This window comes from Saccostrea cucullata, unplaced genomic scaffold (assembly GCF_032062105.1).
Source record: "Saccostrea cucullata isolate Sc308-1 unplaced genomic scaffold, CSIRO_AGI_Scuc_v1 ctg6585, whole genome shotgun sequence".
Lineage (NCBI taxonomy): Eukaryota > Metazoa > Mollusca > Bivalvia > Ostreida > Ostreidae > Saccostrea > Saccostrea cuccullata.
In genome coordinates this window covers 1-21,953 of record NW_026928523.1, presented here as the reverse complement: position 1 = coordinate 21,953, position 21,953 = coordinate 1, and the positions used below count along the sequence as shown (strand labels likewise).

Genomic DNA, 21,953 nt, shown 5'->3' with positions numbered 1-21,953 from the left:
GGCAGTAGGATGTCTTTATCTGTACAAAGACAGTCAGTTAAAGCCGACGTAAATGGTGAATTTTCCATTCAGGAAGCGTAGGTAGTCGAAAAACAAATCAAAGTACCAGGGTTCCGTTCCTGGGATGGAGTTAACATCCATATTAAGTAAAATGGACTTCCTTCCTTTTTGATTGGTTCAAACGAAGAGTTTGGTTTCACCATTTCCGCCAGGAGGGAGCTTGGGTCCATCAGAAGTGTAGGAATGCTAGTAAGAAATAATTGTCCTCCAAATGAAATTTAGTGTTACACGTTGCTTTTGCTGTAGTGCCATTCCTTCCAACTTTACTTTCATGGGATCTGTGGATGGTATGTATTCTGGTGCGTCTGGGTTCTCGCAAACTGTGTATGGTTTCGTGATCTAAAAATCCTCAAATGAAATTTTCATATAGCTTGGATGGAAAATGGCTTGCCAATTCATTCTAATCGTTGGTGTGGACTTGCCGAAGATGAAGAAGATGAGGAGGAGGAGGATGAGCTCGACATAGTAAGAGTCTTTCGTTGGACGGCTGTCGTTGACTTTGGGGATTCATTTTGAGGCAAGGGATTTTTGACTGTTTTAGATTCAGCGGGCTTTTGTTTTGGAGCAGGTGCTGGTGTTGGCTCTGGTTGAGATGGTGCCTCGGGGTCCTTCAGGGCAGGAGTTGACTCTTGTTTCTTAGATGGTGCAGAAACTGGCAAGTCGGCTAGATCACTGTTGGGGGTGTGAGATGACTCAATGGCTGGTAGATTATCCCCGCGGCTTGTGGGTGGTGCAGATGGTACTGATGTGATGAAGCGTTTAGGCATTGACTTTCTTGACCTTTTATTTTGAACTTCTGGTAGAGGATCCTTGAGCAATATAGCCCTCTTGGCACCAGGTTTGGGGTCGAAATTTGGTACTACTTTCTTCATAAATGGCTCCACCAGAGCTGATCTTTCCTTTTGAAATTTTGCGAATTCAGCTTTTTCTTCTTCTCCAAACTGCATGTTAGATTTCTTCACAAATTTCAGATCGTAATCTCTACATCCATGCCTTTGATCCCTTCTGCCAAGAAGGTAGTGGCATTTAGAGCATTGATAGGCGAAGCCAGAGTGAGCTGTTGTAAGGTGTCGCTCTGCGTGGGACTGCTGAACAAACTCACGTCCATTGCATAAGACACATTTGAATCGTTGCACCTAAGGAGGGCAAAGAAGGTAGCATAAATAATATGTTATAGTGATATATGGTGATAAAAATAATATTTACTGTTTGGTAAGGTTAAATTTTTTTTTGTAAGAAATTTCTATGCATGAAACCAGGTGGATTTGTTTTCTCCCTCATAAAGTTTCATCATAGAAAGTGTCTTCTTGAAACCAAGATGGCCACCTGTGAGACTGCTATGTATCTCATTGAAAACTTATTTAGCCATAGACTGAGGGAGAACTATTTGCAATTTAGGGTTAATATTTTCCCATTTATGATATAAAATTTCATTTATTGTTTGTAGGGATTCAAATCTACCCCAAAAATATTTACAAGTCTCACTGAGACCGGAGACATCTTCCCAGGAAGGTTTAACTCCTGATTTTACCCATTCAAACACTTTAGCTATGTTCAGGTCTTTTCCTTGTATATCTCTTATGTCAGTTTTCATTTCTGATTGCTCAGAATTGTGTTTTGTAGGTTTCAGAGAAGAAGTAGACTCTGCGGAAGTAACCTTTTTGCTCGCCCTGGTGGCTACAGCACAAGATTCAGGTATTTCCCTAATTTGCATGTTACTAACATTCTCTTCTACCTTAACTTCATATCGGGACTCTGCACTGCTGCAGTGTTTGCAGTTTACATCAATGCAAGGTCGGCGGGACAAAGCATCCGCATTATTATGGGACCGGCCAGCCCGATGTTCAATTTTAAACTCATAAGAGGAAAGGAATTCGAACCATCTAGCGAATTGACCCTCTGGGTTCTTAAAATTTAGAAGCCAAGTTAGTGCACCATGGTCTGTTCTTACTTTGAAAGGTTTTCCATATAAGTAGTGATGGAAATGTTTTATTGACTTGACAATAGCTAATAGTTCTCTCCGTGTGACACAATAGCGTCGTTCAGTGGCACTAAAAGTTTTGCTATAATAAGCTATGACCTTGACAACCCCTTCTTCTTCTTGTGATAATACTGCTCCAAGTCCAGTATTGGACGCATCTGTATTTAGAGTAAATAAACCCTCATTGTTTGGGTATGATAAAATGTCTGAGCTAGTTAAAGCTCTATTAAGCTTGTCGAATGCCATTTGACAGTCATCCCCCCATTTGAATTTGTGGTTTTGTTCTGTTAGTTTATGCAAGGGTCTGGCTATGTCGGAAAATTTATGAACAAATTTCCTATAATAAGAGCATAAGCCCAAAAAGCTTCTTACTTCATTAATGTTTTTGGGAACGGACCAATTTTGCACCGCTTCTATTTTAGAAGGATCTGTAGATATACCATTCTCACTAACTATATTTCCCAAAAATGAAACTTCTTTTTGTAGAAAGGTACATTTCTTTGGGTTCATTTTCAAATTCGCCCCTTTTAACCTATCAAAAACTTGATACAAAGAACGAGTGCACTTATGGGCCCCGGTAAAATGTGAAAAAATAAACAATCAAATTAAGCAAAACTTTTCATCTCAAAGCATTAATTGATATCTAAACCATACGATTCGACAAATTTTACCGCTGAAATCCACGAATATACAAAGAACAAAACTATACAATATGGTAGGGGTCAGCCGACATTGGCGATTTTCTATAGTAAATCGAGAACGGGCATTCATTTCTAAGCCTTTGTTAACTATGAGCCTAACGTTGTGCAAACTTGTGCGAATGACAAAAGACGCATATTACATTTATAAAACTTGTGTGAAAGTATGAAATTTGCACACGATTAGGCTGGTACTTAAAATATTAAAAATGTACAAAAAGTACAGTGTTTTTCTTATAGCAAGTGAGAGCTATTTACCTGTATGACCCCTGTTGAACCCACGTGTGGAATAAATTATTTAAAATACTGATAGTCACGTGAGTTCAACCCAGGTAAAGATTCCTCAAAAGTGCTCACTGTAAAACATAGGCAGGTTTTGTTTCAGTAAGTCAAAGTCGTGCCGCTTAGAGATGTTTGTATGTATTTGTTTTTAAGAACACGTTAGCAGTGGCGTAGTCACAAACTTAAAAGTGGGGGGGCTCAACTCCAGAAATTCTTTGACAAGCAAATAAAAAAAAAAAAAGAGAAAGTTCTCCAAACTCGTAAATCCTATTTCGTGGGGGTTGGGGGGGGGGGGGTGGGTTAATGGCCAACTTTTTCAAAGGCAAGTTACTTTCAAATCCAATTTTTTTTCCACAATTCTTCGATATAACTTTAATTATACAAGGGTCAAAAAGTGGGGGGGGGGGTCCATTCAATCAATATTTCCTATAGTAAAGGTAATGTTGGGGAAAAATAGCTGTGATTTTGTTCTTCATTAAAAAGTGGGGGGGGGCACAGACATACTCTTGCCCCCCCCCAGATCTGAAAGTGGGGGGGGGGGCTAGTGCCCCCCCCCCCGGACAACGCCGATGCGTTAGGGTAAGATCTAAACGTCGTTCATAAAGTGTCAAACAATTTTAACCTTCATACAAGACAATGAAACAGGTATTGAAAGCCACCTATAACACTCCTTTTTAATTTAGATACAGGCAACTACACAACTTCATTCCATATTTTTAAAAACAGGTTTGGCGCAAGAAATATTATTTCGCAAACGCGCCCGACTATAATCCACCATCAGAATTTAAATATCTATTCCCTTGATTTACATAAACGAAACTAAAAGAAGGTTCAGTACGACTTTTCCGGATTTATAGGGTATCCATAGGCCTTTCAAAATATTCAATTGTTTCAAATCAATGCTGATTTAAGTGGGGCTTAACATGCTTTTTGATTAGAAATATCAATTAGTATTTAACTATTACCAATAGAGAACGACTTGGAAAAATATTTTAAAGTAAAATGGCACATAAAAAGGGCCCATTAAGTATTGCTTAACTGTACTTGTCCTTTGCATAGGCGCTTGGTTACAGGATAGTGTATTTTGTGTATTATGTGTTTTTCTAGGTGTGCCTGAATACCCTGATTAAAATAAAAATAAAAATTCGCCGAAATTAGCACGTTTTAATTGCTATTCTCTGTAACCACTTAAACTTCGTTGCCACGCATGGTCACCGATTTTGATGAAACTTCACCCATGCTTAGGACTTGACACCAGAAACAAATATCAAACAAAATTTCGTTGCTAAGTGTCTCGGTTGCTATGGCAACAGCCGGAAAAGTTTGAAAAATTGAGATTTTCAGCCACTTTAAATCCTGACTGTGGCTTAATAAAAACTAGAAAAAGCAAACAAACCATTCTAACAAAAACATGACACCTTGATGTCACTTATACTGTGAAGAAACTGTTTAGAATATATCTCTAAGTAAGTGGTAACCAAGGGTACATTTGGAATACACTTAAAATGCTGAAATATGCTGAAAAACACTCCATATTCACTAATGGTAGGTGTTGCATGCTAAAACTCAATCATTGACTTAAGAAAAACAATGAAAATGTTTTACCTTAAGTATATAAGTATAAGCAATATTATTCTATAAATAACTTTTATGGTTGCCATGGTAACACAGTGTAACCATGCAAAACCAGTAACTAAGATTGGGTTAATGCTACTGTCTTGAGGAAAAACATGAAAATTCAAGACTGGCAAATATGCATCCTTAGGACCTTGCAACACCAAAACCGTAAGAAAAATTGGGTATAATTGCTACTTTTTAGTGTTACCATGGAAACAAAGTACCAGTGCTTAAAAGTGAATTTTTTTCCGCTGCATTAAGAATTAAATTGCCATTTCATCAAGAAACAAATTAAAGAGCTCAGCTGGAATAGTCTTATCTGTTAGAACTGAAGTTAAATATCATATATTGATAAAATTTGATGAATAAAACAACACTGTTGCTATGGTTACCAAGAAGGGAAAATGTTCGATTTTTTGAACTTTATATCAATATTAAACCCTGTGTGCCAACTTCTTGCATCCACTTAGAGATTGGATGATAGTCAAAATTAAAAGTCAAGTTAGCTGTTAGTAAATATCAATCATAAAAGTTTTGGGAATCTACATTTAAGGGTACGTATCCAATGAAAGTAAATATTTTTCAGCTTTTTAAGCATATATTTTCTGCTTATTTCCATAGCAACGCTCTATTTAAAGAATCTAATCTGAATTTTTTGAAATGGGAAAATTTGGAGCACACCAACATCTTATAAAATTGATCATTAGTTATGAGGAAATGTGCTTTTTTTAAAAGATAGGATCATATTTAAACATACATAGTGTTACTTTGAAGGCTCTCTGGGGCATAAAAACCTTGGCAACCATTGCCAACCAAAATGAATATCATATTTTTTTTGGTATGTATTTCAAGGCTCTTTTTTCTATTATTTGGTAACATTTCATCCTATAATTGCTTTTCATTTTTACGAGTATGACTTCATAAAATTCAATGAATATTTTTTTTACTTTTGAATACTTTGTTACCATAGTAACGTATGTAATAGTTGATTTACCAAACATGTTTATCATGCATTTGAGACATCTTACCTTCAACTTTTGGAAACAGTCATTAACAATTGTTTGCTTTGCCGCAAATGTTAACTATGGGGCTCTAAACATGTTAAAAAATGCCATTTTTCGAACTTTAAGACATGTTGCCATGGTAACTATAAAACATAGCAACCAATTTTTGCCTGATTTCAGTTCAGGGTATCAATGCCTTTTATCATAGAGAGTTTGGAGAAATTCTGAGACTATGCGTGCCACAGCTCCTATGTAAAATTTCAAATCATTACAGAGAATGGCTCTTAAAAATGTCATATTTACTGTATATAAAAAGAGTAAAGGAGTGTCACTCGCCATCTTGAAAGTTAGGGGGTACCTCGGTTCACACTTAATTTTCAGCAATATCTACATTTTTCCTACCGATGTCGGGTGAGATGTAGCTTCAAAAATGGTTGAATGACAACTCCCTATCATCTGTTGACCTACATATGCCGTTTTAAACAAGCAGTGAACCGAAACGTCCTCGATTTTTGCACCTGTTTATCGAAAACAACGGAAGTGGCGATTTCAACTATGTAAAATGTAGAAGCGTTACGGAAATACATGGAAAATCTAGAGAGGTCAGAAATCGCGCCAAACTTGTTCTCTTTAGATTTTCCGTGTAATTCCGGGACATCTCTACATTTTTCATCGTTAGAAATCGGCAAAATTACGTTGCTTTCGATGTCTGTACATAGTATAGAGGACGTTTTGTATTTACTGCATGTTTTATACGGCAAGTTCAAATCGGCAGACGTTTGAAAAGTGTTATTCAATCATTTTTGAAGCTACATCTCACCCGACACCGGTAGGAAAAATGTAGATATTGCTGAAAATTTAGTGTGAACCGAGGTACCCCCTAATTTTCAAGATGGCGAGTGACACTCCTTTACTCTTTTCATATACAGTAAATATGACATTTTTAAAACGTGCTAATATCGGCGAATTTTTATTTTTGTTTTAATGAGGGTATTCAGACACACCCAGAAAAACACATAATACACAAAATACACTATCCTGTAACCAAGCGCCTATTGTCCTTTGTTAGATGTTCATCAAAAGTTTTGGACAGAATGATAATGTCGTCCAAGTAAACTAAACATATTTTCCATGACAGATTTGACAAGACTTTTTCCATAAGCCTTTCAAAAGTAGCTCCCGCATTACAAAGTCCAAAAGGCATATTTAAAAATTGCCAGTGGCCACCCCCGGGAATGGAAAATGCAGTTTTTGATTTATCTTCAGGGGACATTTTAACTTGCCAGTACCCACTCTTTAAATCAATAGTGGAGAACCACTTTGACCCGGACAAAGCATCTAAAGTAGTGTCTATATGAGGGATGGGATAATTGTCTTTAATGGTTAAATCATTCAGCTTTCTATAGTCAATACAAAACCTTATTGACCCATCTTTCTTTTTAACTAATACTACTGGGGAACTACAAGGACTATTAGCAGTTTCAATTACCCCTTTATCTAGCATTTCAGTAATCTCCCTTTGGGCTTCTTTCATTTTTGCGAAGGGTACTCGTCTAGGGGGTTGTTTAACGGGATTAGCATTTCCCGTATTAATTTTATGCTCCACTATGTCAGTCAAACCAATATCATCCGAACTCTGTGAGAAACTATTTTGAAATTCAACCAACAATTTAGTAAATTTTTAGCTCTACTGGTCAGAGACCAGAAGAGCTTATGCGATAGTAATGCGTCCGTCGTCCGTCCGTCTGTCTGTCCGTCTGTCTGTCTGTCTGTAAACAATTTTTCAAAATGCTACTCCTCCTACAGTTTTGGTCTGATTTCAATATAACTTGGCGCACAAGTAGACTACACTAAGATACATGATTCTGTGTATCGGTTTTTGATTTCGATGAACGGTGTTGCCGTTGTTACTAAAAATAGAAATTTTTGTGAAAATCATTCAAAATGCTACTCCTCCTACAGTTTTGGTTTGATTTCAATATAACTTGGCACACAAGTACACTACACTAAGATACATAATTATCTTTATCGGTTTTTGATTTCAATGGACGGTGTTGCCGTTGTTACTAAAAATAGATTTTTATAAAAACATTCAAAATGCTACTTCTCCTACAGTTTTGATCTGAATTCAATATAACTTGGCACACAAGTAGACTACACTAAGATACATAATTCTGTGTATCGGTTTTTGATTTCGATGAACGGTGTTGCTGTTGTTACTAAAAATAGAAATTTCTGTGAAATTCTTTCAAAATGCTACTCCTCCTACAGTTTTGGTCTGATTTCAGTATAACTTGGCACACAAGTAGACTACACTAAGATACATAATTCTGTATATTGGTTTTTGATTTCAATGAACAGTGTTGCCGTTGTTACTAAAAATAGAAATTTCTGTGAAATTCTTTCAAAATGCTACTCCTCCTACAGTTTTGGTTTGATTTCAATATAACTTGGCGCACAAGTAGACTACACTAAGATACATGATTCTGTATATCGGTTTTTGATTTCAATGAACCGTGTTGCCGTTGTTACTAAAAATAGAAATTTCTGTGAAATTCTTTCAAAATGCTACTCCTCCTACAGTTTTGATCTGAATTCAATATAACTTGGCACACAAGTAGACTACACCAAGATACATGATTCTGTGTATCGGTTTTTGATTTCAATGAACGGTGTTGCCGTTGTTTCTAAAAATAGAAATTTCTGTGAAATTCTTTCAAAATGCTACTCCTCCTACAGTTTTGGTCTGATTTCAATATAATTTGGCATACAAGTAGACTACACTAAGATACATAATTCTGTGTATCGCTTTTTGATTTTGATGAACGGTGTTGTCCTGGTAACGAAAAACAAAAATTTCTGTTAAAACTCTCAAAATGCTACTCCAATTACAGTTTAAGTCTGATTATAATATAATGCAAGTAGACTACACTAAGAACATAAAGAGACTTAATCAAGGCTCATTATTCTTTTTATTGCTCTGGTAAAGTTTCAATTCCCAACTGCTTAAGAACTTTTCTTTTCCTTTGCTATAAGAACAAACCAGTAGAGCTTCAGTCTCGACAGAGACTTCTGGTTGTTTTTGTTCCCAACTTCAGTTCTCAGGGAGTTTCTGGATGATAGTTTCGAAATGTTTGGGCAAATCAGACTCAGAATTGTTATTATCATTACAAAGGGTATTAACTGTTTCCGTATTCTCAGACATATCCTCAACATTTTCAATAGTGGCCAAAACTGTACCTTTGTGGATTTTGACACTATGGTCATTACAATTTATGTAACGAATTGGAACTACTTCCCCTTCCACCTTAACTAAGGTCTTTGGGATTAATAATTCGTGTTTTTCAACAAATTTTTCAGTTGGTTCCACTCGGGCCCCCCTGCTAGTGAACAATGGATTTTCTATTTTCCCAGGTGCAATAAACTCGCTATTTAAAGGTACTTCAATATCCTCGGCAAGTAGTACTTTGCAGAAAGGGATATCCAAATTTTCACTATTAACGCAAGGAACTTCCACACCCTTTATTTTGAATTTCATTTTCTTCACTAATATATCACACGCATTTTGCTGCATGAAATCTATCCCCAAGATACATTTATTAAGGATATTTGCCACTAAGAAATTGTGAGTAACAGTTTTATCTCCCACAGTTATTTTCATGGGACATTCCCCTCTAACAAGAATTCTCTCCCCATTCGCAGATGTTAGTTTCACTAGGGATGGTGTTAAATTAATCCCTTTCTTTAAATCCAAATTTTCAAATACTTTGGAGCTTAATATGGTCACACTAGCCCCTGTATCTACTAACATAGATATTGGGTGATTTTCAATTTTCCCAACAACGTAAATGCCTTCATTGCCCATTTTTCGAATATCTCCTATTTTTATTTCTTTTGAAACATTTTTATTTTGCTGAGATTTTGTTCCCAGATTATTTTCTATAGTTTCAATATTTTGTTCAAGTTTGACTGACTCTTGGAGTTCCCGAGTATTATTTTCTATTGGCTGTTTCTGGGGTCTACCCCACTCCTCTGCCGACTTCCGACCCCCGAATTCGACACTGGAAAGTTTGACGATCTTCGAGGATGGAAGTCGTTGTGTCTAGCAAAATTATTATTGTTACCCCTATTTTGATTATAGTGGTTTCTGTATCCCATGTGGGATGGGTTGCTCTCTCCACGACCATTTTGTGGATGTTTTGAGTGAGTATTTTTAACACGACCTCTAATTTCTTTGGTAAGGGACTGAATATCATCCCTAATAGCTTGTTTAAAAGCAGACAAAGTGTCTTGTTCGTTATCTTTGTTAGCTTTGATATTGTTAATTGTTTGACCTCTTTGAGCATCTGCAAGTTTATATGTCTCAAGCCGTATAGCTAATACCTCGGCTTCATTGATGTCTTTCGGTCGGGCCTCCCGTAGGCGCAGCCTCATATCGGGGTCAGTTAAGGTATCTATGAAATAGTCCAATGCCAGTGTATTTATAACAGCAGGGTCAGCTGTTGGGTATGCCCGTCTATAGCTAGTAAGTTTCTTTATCGACTGGGCTAACTCAGGGAGTGACTCTTTTTCTCAACTCACTTGACCTTTTAACCTTGCACGATACATTTCGGCTCTTTCTATTGAGCCATACCTCATGCTTAATACTTTAACAAGTGAACCAAAATCTTGTGGTTGGGTTTCATTTAATTCTCTCAGAATGGCCCTTGCTTCCCCAGTTAAACTACTGGCTAAATAAAGGGACTTGGTTCTGTAATCCCAATTATGTAATTGGGCAAGTATTTTGAATTGCGTTAGGTACTCATCAAAATCATCCCCCCCGTCACAAGTTTGGGGTTTTATTCCAACATTTGGCTTTGGGATAGGTCTTGTAAACCCATTTTCATTTACATTTAAACCTCTTATACAGTCAGTCATTTCGTGGGTTCTAATGGGACTGTTTATGTTTTCTCCCGCTCCCATACCATGTGACTGTATTAGGCAAAAGTAGGGTTCCCTATTCTCATTTACCTGATGTATAATTGGGTTCTGAGGAGAGTTACCCTTAATTTTCAAAATGTCAATTTCTTTCTGTAATCTAAGAGACGCTTGTCTCATTTCATCGATCTTTTCTCCCATGTCATGTTTCATGCATTGAAATTCTTGACTCATGTTTTTCATTGCATTAAATATAAGTTCATTCATATTTTAAGAATGTTGGGATGCTGATGCCTGTTTGGGAGAGGACACCTGAGGACCCATATCTTCATCAAGGGACAAATCGTTCCCAATACAAGACCTGGGATTAAAGATTACCTCCCCTGAATCTTCTAATTTACTGTTTTTGGACATTTTAATTGATAATGATAAAAATGAAATAAATTTATATATTGCTAGTATATTTCTTTATTATTGCTTTGCCTCCCGTTCAACCAGAAGATTGGGAATAATTGTAATCCCACTTCTGACACCAATGTTACGTTTCACCCGCTTGATGTTTTACCCGTATGTGAAAGTAACCTGTGGGTCTCCCAATAGGGTTCGCCGACGACCGTTATCGGTTCTAAATTTTACTGTCAAGCTATAGGGTACGTCCGAGACGCTTTACTCCTATCGCGAAGACGCTTTATGAAAATACTGAGGAATAAAATTCGGAAATGGTTCGATACTGCTCTGTTCCAGGCTGCGGTAGGTTTAATGGGCATAGATTTCCAAAACGTAAAGATCTTCTGATGAAATGGAGAATATCCATCCGTCGTGTCGATCCTAGAACTAAAAAATTATGGTTCCCAGGCAAAGAAGATGTGGTCTGCCACATTCACTTTGAAGAATCAGATTATAGGCCTATTTATAGGAAGACGGAGTCAGGTACGTTTCATGATTTATTTACTTTGCTTTACATAAACGTTTGGTCATATTAATAGTTATCAATTGACAAAGTTTGATTGCTTCAAAGAGTTGTTTAAATATTGCGAATTGCGATTTTATGTTCAGTAATCATGTTAATGTAATTAAGAGTTTTTGTTGATTGTTTGGCTTTGTGTTGCTTTGTGGTTTCTTTTTTCTCCTTTCAGAACGTCAGAGGAAGAGTGAGTATTTTATTTTTTATTTTATCAACAACTAACATATAAGAAGAAAGAATATAAAACAGTTGCTACCTTTTTTATCGACTTACGTCAGCCGCAGCCACGAAGTGAGCGCTCTACCGACTGAGCTACCGTGAACAGTATTGGAAAATGGATTTGAGACATGTTGAATTTTTCCAAAAAAAAAAATCTTATTCAATTCAATTTACTAGCAAATTTTTTAACGTAGTGTAGGCTTGTAGGGAATGTGAGGAATATGAGAATGTAAGGAATATTAGATTCTTTTTTTCATTTCCTTGGTCAAAGGTCGTATTTTTTTCTTTTCCTTAGTAAACCCTTGTAGCAATGTTCTATCAAACGTTGTTCCTGCTACTCTCCAACATATACTCCACGTCTTGAAATCAAATGTCTTCGAAAAAAAGGAAATCGTGACAAATTATATCAAAATAGTTTTAAATAAATTTATATTTATATCCAGAAATATCTTCTTTTTTTTAAATTTATCATCCCTTGTAAAAACGTTATATAAGATTTTTCTCCGAAAAAAAAAATTTAGGAAATGATTAGTTTCTTTAAATGATACACTCTTTCCATGCGATTTTCAACGTTCAGACTTTGTTAAAGAATCTGGGAACAGCGAAGAATGCGTTTGTATATATTAAAATAAAGACAGATTTCATCATTTCAACGATCAAACATATAAAAATAATTATTTAATTTTTTAAAACTTGAACAATAGCAACTCCGGAAACATCATCATTTTCAATACAACCAATACAACGAAATTATCAACAAAGAAAGAACAGCTTCTGAAACAACTCAAACTACAAATCCACTAACTTCTGCACCATTCTCCATAAGTCCTACATCTACAACAAAAATAACAACAAACGAAGAAATAAAAACTTTCTCTGAGTCAACAACCTTAACAATAACATCAAAAACCACCCAAGATACAACTTCAAACCTAACTCCACATGTGAGGTCACAAACCACAACCAACCAAGATACAACTTCAACACTTACTCCACATGTAAGATCACAAACCACAACGAACCAAGATACAACTTCAACCCTTAATCCACATGTAACACCACAGAACACAACGAACCAAGATACAACTTCAACCCTAACTCCACATGTAATACCACAAACCACAACGAACCAAGATACAAGTGCCCCACTAACTCCAGATGTAACATTACAAACCACAACGAACCAGGATACAAGTGCCCCACTAACTCCAGATGTAACTTCACAAACCACAAGGAACCAAAATACAAGTGCCCCACTAACTCCAGATGTAACATCACAAACCACAACGAACCAAGATACAAGTGCCCCACTAACTCCAGATGTAACTTCACAAACCACAACGAACCAAGATACAAGTGCCCCACTAACTCCAGATGTAACATCGCAAACCACAACGAACCAAGATACAAGTGCCCCACTAACTCCAGATGTAACATCGCAAACCACAACGAACCAAGATACAAGTGCCCCACTAACTCCAGATGTAACATCACAAACCACAACGAACCAAAATACAAGTGCCCCACTAACTCCAGATGTAACATTGCAAACCACAACGAACCAAGACACAACTTTAACCCTTATTCCACATGTAATATCACAAACCATAATCGATATGATACCAACTACAGAACTATCAACCAAACCCAAATCAACTGCAACTTCAGCATCAACAGAAGTAGACAGGGAAACATCTAGTGAACAAATGGACACGACCACCCCAATACACACTAAAGATACCGCAGAATCTATACAGTCGAAGTTGACACGCCCTCATTTGATTCTAAGGGCCTCTGCTGCATTTCTTGGTATTGTAGCAGTAATGATAGTCACGGGAATAATAGCCAGAGGATGCAAAAAATCGTGAGTGTTATGGTCTATTTAAAATTTCATTTATATATAATGAAATTTAAGATTTTATAATATTACTACAAATCGCCACAATATTCTTCTAAAAGTTCAATAATCCCTGACAATTACTGACGGTAACTTAAAGAGACATGGACACAGAATAAACTGATTTTTAAAAATCCAACATTTTTAATGTTTACTATTCCTAATTAAGGCAATTCAAATGATCAACAAAAATTTAGACATAACTTGTTGGTTTACAAAGGAGATACAGAACTTAGAATTCTTAATCATGTAAACAAGGCTCGTGCCTTTTTTTTACGTATAGAAAATATATTTTAAACATGACAAGATTCAGTAATTAAAATTACTACAAATTGTCTAATTGTATTTAGAACTAGGGCTAATTGTAACGGGGACCGTTACAGATGTTCCCCAAACGCTCCCCAACTCCCTTTTGGTGCCATATTCGCCGCAAGCGCTATTAAATAAGACACACTTTATGCAATAAATTTTAGCATTGCACGCGTGCTCATCTGAATGCATGTGCGTAATGACCATATCGTTTTGTCTACACTATTTATATATTTTAATATACTTAATATCAAATCAATTAATCCAGAAGTATTAAGAAATACACTCATTTAAGCGTATTTTTAATTTTATTCATTTCACGTGCACGCACGTGCATGCACGTGCATGAGGACTATACATTCTTGTAGGAGTCTATTATGTCTGTCTATGTTCTAAATCACATCCTGTTTGGTTGAAAAACAAGGGAGTTATAGCCATTTACATTTTTAGCCAAAAAGATTGCAGTGCATGCGCGTGTTTTCACGATAATTGTTATACATAATATTATAGTACATCCTAAAGTATATATATATATTAGATTTCATAGCATTTCGTCAAAAAACAGAAAAAATATTGAGATTTTTGTTTCAGCCAATCAGAACGAAGTGCACGTGCACGCACGTGCCTGTATGTGCATGATGACCATACCTTCTTGTAGGAGTCCATTATATGTGTCTATGTTCTAAATCCCATCCTGTTTGGTTGAAAACCAAGGCAGTTATAGCCATTTAAAGTTCAAGCCAATCAGATTGCAGCGCACTTGCATGCGCATGTTTTCAAGACAATTGTTATATATCACATTGTAGAACATCCTAAAGTATGCCTATATTTTAAATTTCATATCATTTCGTCAAAAAACAGAAAAGATATTGAGATTTTTGTTTCAGCCAATCAGAGCGAAGCTCACGTGCATGCGCGTGAGTTCGTGCTAATTTGACAGTGTCATATTATCTACACTATTAATATATCTTTATAGAATGAGTTTCAAATCATTTCATTAAAAAATGTAAAAGTTATAGCTATATTAAGTATATCGGTCATTTCACTCATATCACGCGCACGCACGTGCATGCGTATGCGCGCAAAATGACCTTCGTTCCGCACACCTACACTACACACCTATTAACCCTAAAAAGGTTTTAGCTTAGTTGGGTGAACAGTTTCTGAGAACACTCGCGGACAAAAAAGTACCGGAGAACAAAGAAGAAAAAAAAGAATAATAATAATAATAATAAGAAACCGAGTAAAAACAATATGTTCCCAAACTCCGTTTGGGGAACATAATTAACTTCTTCATTGAAAAAATCTGCTTTGAACGAACATATATTAATTGATATACATATCATTTAATTTCTGTAAAAAACTTGATTCTGATTGGTTTCAAAATTCTTTTGATACCTGCATCAATAAAATCTAGAGTTCGCTTGCACAAAGCAGCCGGAACTACTTTGGCAGTCTCTACATGTATATTTCCCGCTTCCAGGTAACTTTTTGGAGGAATAATTAAATACTTTTACTTTAATAAATATTTTCCTGAATTTCGAATCCTGTCCGTTACGTCTCCGACTTATTTTCTACTTTCGTTTCTTTTTGAATTATCCCCCTTTGCTAAACAAATCAAATCGTCTGCATAACAACAATACAGTTTTGGGAAAGAAGGAAAGAAATCGACATACTTTTGTTAAATGTTTGGCTTTGAGATGTCTGGTATGAACAATAGAATTCTGAAGAAACGTTTTTTTATGCTACCAAAGAGAGGAAAAACCGTTAATCTGTTAAAACTTGGGAAACGAATGATCGAGAAAAACGACACTGCATGAATGAGGACAGATTCTGTTATTCTTAAACAGTCGGCAGCAGAATCTTTTAGGTTTTACAGCATTGACAGGTTGTGATACGTATTTATATGTTCGGTTTGAAATTCAGATGAAAAGATGTGCAAATGAAATTCAAAATTTCTGTGACCAAACGTTAGAACTGTTAGGATATTTGAGTAGCTTCCCTTTACATTTACGAACTTAGATAACTTACCAGGGAAATTATACCGATTGGGATAACACAACAGGTAAGTTTTTTGTGTTAAAGAACTGTAAATTATTTCAGAGAATGTTGGTAATGCCACGACAATATTTGGGAACGTTTCTTCGTTTGAGCCATTTTGAATATCAGCAACGTTAACCTTGTTGTGATATATTCGTGCGCACTGTTTTTGATGCGTAAATTTAATAGAAAGGTGAAAGAAAGATTCATTTTATTAATTTAAAAGCATAATTAAATGATAAGAAATGAATGTAATATTTTTTCCTTTGATCGATGTATCAAAGAAAAATTTGGACGGAAAACTTTTTCATCAATGCGCTACGCGGATTGATGAAGTTTTCCGTCCAAATTTTTCTTTGATACATCGATCAAAGGAAAAAATATTACATTCATTTCTAAAAACTTATGTAAACAAAAACATGACACGGACCATGTTTACACAACAAAGGTTTGGAGCTCTAAAAGTGTCTTGTATCTCTACAACTTGCGTTCAAATTTTTAATATTCATTAAAGATACTTAAGTTAAGTATTTGAAGACATCAAAAAAGGATAAATGAATTTGAAAATTGTCATATAAAACTGTGTCCATGTCCCTGTAAAGTCATCAATCCAGAAGAGCTACGTTTTCCTACAAAAGCAATTGTTAAAGAACTGAAAAAATAGTGTCCATTGACATGAATGAATTGGTTTGTTTTCTAAACAGAAATAATCGTCCAGAAATCCAACAGGAAGACAATAGAGAGTTCAAGGATTGGAGAGACTTCGTCCTGTACGCTAAGCCTTTGTATAATGTTGATTATTTCTCTACCTTCAATGGCGATTTGTACATTCCACATGCATCTCTACATAATTTAAATCCAGGGGAGGATGTCTCAATATCAATCAAAGAGGACATCAAAAATATTGATTTTTCCTTATCCATATCAATTTCCTGGACCTTTTGCTCTCCTTAATTTCTTGTGGATAGTACTTTCTACAATGTAGTACATGCTTTGTATTTGAATTTGTTACATACACATGTAAACAACTTTTTTTTATACAAGCTTTTAATTGCGAATGAAAAGATTGAAATGAAGGTAAAGATACAGAAGGGATGGTAACGTCAATTACCTTTTGTAAACCAGTGGCCCTTTTCACACAAAAATATTACTAAGACCCAAATTTCCCCCATTCTACTATAAATACATGCATCTAAGCTGCAAAAATCTCATAAAATATCAATTAATGAAAGAGAATTGATCTCTCTCAATATATTGATATTTTATGATTAAATTGTATAATTAATCATTTGGACAAAAATATTTTACGAGATAAAAATTACAGAATGGAGAAATTTTAGTCACAGTCGCAATTTTTTTTTTGTGAAAAGGGCCACAGGTTACTACTGGGGGTTATGATTGAATCTTAAATTTACGCTAGTCTGAGAATACTTGCTGAATAATATGACTTTAAATGCCATACTGTTGTTAAGAAGAATGTTTTAAAAGAATTCTACATTTTTCTCAAGCCGTTACATGTATCCCTTATTATAGCCCTACGTTAACTCCATGGCCATGATTTGAATAAACATGATTCTGGCCTTGAGCTTGCTAGGAATGCTTGATTATGAATTAATATAGCTAATCATGGATGATCATTATTCATGGATGATAAATTTAGAGTTAAGGTTTCGTCAAAGGTCAACATGTCTAAAAAATTCTTTTTACAATAGCTCCAAAACTATGTGTGGTATAAAGTCAAAACGTTTACAGTTTATAAAAATATCATTGATTAATAGAAAGAAAGTATCACTTGATAACAAATATTTTTAAAAAGATATGTTTTGAGAAAAACTGTATCAGAAAATGTGCATATTTAAGGAAAAATGCAACTGCTTAATTCTGTCCTTTTTGTGAAAACCAACATTGTAGAAATAATATGTTTATCATTGAAGGGCAAGTTGGACGTGAGTGGTCTCTTAAAGGCTGTTACCAAAAGCATGACATGTAAAAAGACAAGACCCCTGTAGTATCCGCCATTTGCAATGTACTTTCACTTTCAAGTCTTAGCATTTGGACAAAATAAACATGGAAAACAAGTACCTTTTCAGAGGCTATCCAAGTCCAACTTGCCCTTCATTGATAAACATATTTTGTTTCTGCAATGATGGTTTTCACCAAGAGCACGGAATTAATTTGGTGTATTTTTTGAAAATATATGCATTTTTAAGAAGAATTTTTCTCAATTAATATTATTCCAAGCATTTTTTTTTATCAAATGATACTTTCTATCTGTTAATTAATGAAAAGTTTATAAACTTTAAAAGTTTTAACTTTATACCTCACATGGGCTATTGTAAAAATAAATTTTTGGACATGTTGACCTTTGACGAAACCCTAAATCTCTCTCTTTCTCTCACATATGTCTTAATACATTTACAATTGTAACTTTAAAATTGGATTGGGAAGAGCATATTTTGTATTATCCGAACTGGTATACATTTTGGTTGTTCTCAATTATTAAACGTTATGTTCTTGTTTGTCTTTTGTTATACTTGGGTAGGACCTAAATACTTGGTAAACACTAAGGAACACATATGTGCACTGATGCTGACGTTTTATTTGTATGATGTATTCATACGCGTACACAAAGCATGTGGAATACCGGTGGGAAATTTCAGATTACTTAGGTTAAACATTACACAAAAAGAAATAGTTCCATTTAAAATATAACAACAGTATAAATGAATAATATGTAGATATAACAATTTTTCAAATTTTGGGACATGTCATTACCGATTTTATAAAATCTTTTAGAACACCTACATTATTCATAGTTTTCAAGCAGTCTGTATGAGAGTAATGTAAAACGTTAAGACATTGCCGATTTCTTACCCAAGAAAAGTTCTTAAAGTCAACAATTACGTTAGTAAAAAATTTTCAAGCAAAAATCCTTGTAATTTTGTGAATGATAGGGGAACGATTCTTTATTGGTCTTTAAGACACATTCTTGACATTAATATAAAAATTGTCTCTTCTTTTGTTTAGTGTGTTTGTTTTATTTTTATGTTTGTATTTTAGACCTCTATATTCAGGAAATGTTTTTTATTTTTATTGGTTACAGTAGATATTTTCAGCAGAAGACTCGTCTAGTGCCCGGATGTTATTCAGCACACAGTTGTATATCATCCCATACTCCTCCTACAATTCAAAAGTTTTAAATTAGTTTTTTTTTTATAAAACACAAATAAATTATTTTATACCATAGAAACTTAAGTTCTACAATATCTTATCCTCTTAACACATTTTTGCCATATTTTTTCGGAAATAATTTGCTTTGCGTTTGATACATTTGCAAAATAAAAAGAGTCAACTTCAGGAATTATCATCTCATGTTCTTAGAATTACCAAAGAAGAACATAGTTCCGGTCGTCTTATTTGTAGCTGTCTGACCGTTGTGAAAATATCCACCTCCCCGTCCATTTGTAGCTGTTGTATTATATTGTGGACAGCACATAACACTCCACATAGATCCGCACCGTTCCTATTAAAAATCAATAATTGTTTAAAATTGTTATTAAGCATAGCGAGTCCATGACTTTTAAGTTATAAAAATACCTAAGTTTGTTTAGAAATAAATCTGTAGTTTCTATAATGAGAAAGGGGAAATATCGAACAACGACTTTTCTCAAAATTTTGTTAATGAGCAATTTTTTTTATAAAACAAACATTTAGGTCAAAGTTAGAAAGGTGTTTTCATACAAATTGACAAAATGCTAATAACAACGGCCTCAAGAACGATTATAAAAGTGTAACTACAATTTACCATGACTAATTGTCTACACAATATTGACTCAACATCGGAAATAAATGATTAAAAGATTTTTTGGTATGTTTCAAATGTAAGATAATGCAAACAAATCTGAAAAAGGTGAATGTTTTGTAGACATCTACGATTTGTAGACTGGCTTTCGCCAAGACACCTATCGTTCTCGTACGCTATATTGAAGATCATGTCAACTTCGTTAATAAATTGCTGCTGCCTTAATTTGGAGTTCAGCATTTTAATTGATCATGCTGGCATACACAATTTAGACGGTTATGATTCTATACAGGGCTTAGATCACAATTTAATGCAATCAAATAAGCATGAAAGAGTTATCTCTTATCCGAGTATTGATGAATCTTAAGAACAATTTTTAATTGAAATTATAGTGAAATTTCAATCTTATGCAAATCACCTTTACCTGCTAACAATAGTTACGGGGCCCTCAGGTTCATTATTTAAAACAAAAGACACCAAACCAAGGAGCTGTGATACGCTCGTTGAATGATCCGAAGGTTTCAATTCATACATAGGCTGTACAATTGCAACAGACGAGGCTTCATCATTCATCTAAACAAATGAAATATAGAGATAACTAATAAAATCAAAAACTAATTCAATCATATCCCGAAATATCTTTCCTGGCTTTTTTATAAACAATTTTGAACATTAACGTTCTTGGCATGTAAAATATCAAAATCGTAAAAAAGTACGGAAAAAGTAAGATATTTTAGAAAAATTAAATCAATACAAATTGGAAACAGTTCAAGCAAGGATCCTTGAAAATCATTAGAGGTGTTATCAGGTGCCATTACCTGTCGTCCGGATAAAACTGCCTTTGCTCATTGACAAAGCCTTTCAAATGATTTACAAATAGAATTTAAGTATGCTCAAACGAGAAAGAAAATTAAGTTTTCGTCAATCAATAGAGCCCCGTCCTAACACCAGAACCCATGACGCTGGGGCCATAAAATTAACAATTTTGAAAGAGGCACTCTTGCTTATCATAACTATGTAGTAAGTTTATTTAATATTCAGGATCAGAGAAGTAGATTTTAAAGGAATTAACGCAATTCACTATTTGATCAAAAGAGCCCGCCCTAACACCAGAACCGCTGACCCTGGGGCCACAAAATTCACAATTTTGGAAGAGGCACTCTTGACCAACATAACTATTTACTTACATAGTTTATTTAATACCCAGAAGTAGAGAAGATTTTCAAAGAATTAATACATTTTCCCTATATGATCAATACAGACCCGCCCTAACACCAGGACCCCTGACCCTGGGGCCATAAAATTCAAAATTATAGAAAAGGCGCTCTTGATCATCATAACCATGTGCTTGGTTAGTTTATTTAATACCCAGGAGCAGAGAAGAAGATTTTCAAAGAATTAATGCATTTTCACTATATATAATCAATAGGGCCCAACCCTAGCACCAGAACCCCTGACCCTGGGGCCACAAAATTAACAATTTTGGAAGAGGCACTCTTGTTTATCATAACTATATACTTAGCTAAGTTTATTTAATACCCAGAAGTAGAGAAGATTTTTAAAGAATAAATGCATTTTTACTATATAACCAATGAAGCCCCACCCTTACACCAGAACCCCTGACCCTGGGGCCATAAAATTCACAATTCTGGAAGAGGCACTCTTGCTCATTATAACTATGTGCTTGGATAGTTTATTTAATACCCAGGAGCAGAGAAGAAGATTTTCAAAGAAATAATGCATTTTCACTATATAATCTTTATAGCCCCACCCTAACACTAGAACCCCTTACCCTGGGGCCATGAATTTCACAATTTTGGTAGAGTACTCAATGCTCATTACATTCATGCCAACAGTTTGCCTGCTTGATGTTCAGGAGTAAAGAAAAAGATTTTTAAATATTGCAATAATTTTAGTGGTTTTGGCCCCACCTCAGGCCCTAGGGGGGCGGGGATCATAAAATTCACAATTTTGTTTCCCTTCACCCATAGATGCTGTATACCGAATTTGGTTGAAATTGGTTGAGTGGTTTCAGAGAAGAAACTGAAAATGTTCAAATGTTAACACACGACGACGGACGAAAACGGATAGCAATACGTCACCTGAGTTAGTCAGATGACATAAAAAAGAAGTGTTGAAATTCAGATGGAATGGGGTTGTGTT

General features: G+C 35.1%; 3 protein-coding genes across 3 annotated transcripts; 1 reads left to right on the top strand and 2 right to left on the bottom strand.

The window, feature by feature from the left end:
- Positions 1-8,736: 8,736 nt before the first annotated feature.
- Positions 8,737-9,507, bottom strand: LOC134277851 (uncharacterized). Its single transcript, XM_062760150.1, has one exon. The coding sequence runs from the start codon at positions 9,505-9,507 to the stop codon at positions 8,737-8,739; it is 771 nt and encodes a 256-aa protein (XP_062616134.1).
- A 1,771-nt stretch (positions 9,508-11,278) lies between these two features.
- On the top strand, positions 11,279-13,610 carry LOC134277850 (mucin-2-like). The gene is made up of 4 exons (XM_062760149.1): positions 11,279-11,489; positions 11,696-11,710; positions 12,320-12,354; positions 12,447-13,610. The coding sequence occupies exons 1-4, from the start codon at positions 11,279-11,281 to the stop codon at positions 13,608-13,610; spliced, it is 1,425 nt and encodes a 474-aa protein (XP_062616133.1).
- A 5,414-nt stretch (positions 13,611-19,024) lies between these two features.
- LOC134277849 (receptor-type tyrosine-protein phosphatase alpha-like) lies at positions 19,025-20,363 on the bottom strand (the record flags this gene model as incomplete). Its single annotated transcript, XM_062760147.1, has 3 exons — positions 19,025-19,168; positions 19,376-19,511; positions 20,215-20,363. Coding segments are annotated over 3 exons (375 nt in total), but the record flags the coding sequence as incomplete, so codon positions are not given.
- Between the last annotated feature and the right edge of the window lie 1,590 nt (positions 20,364-21,953).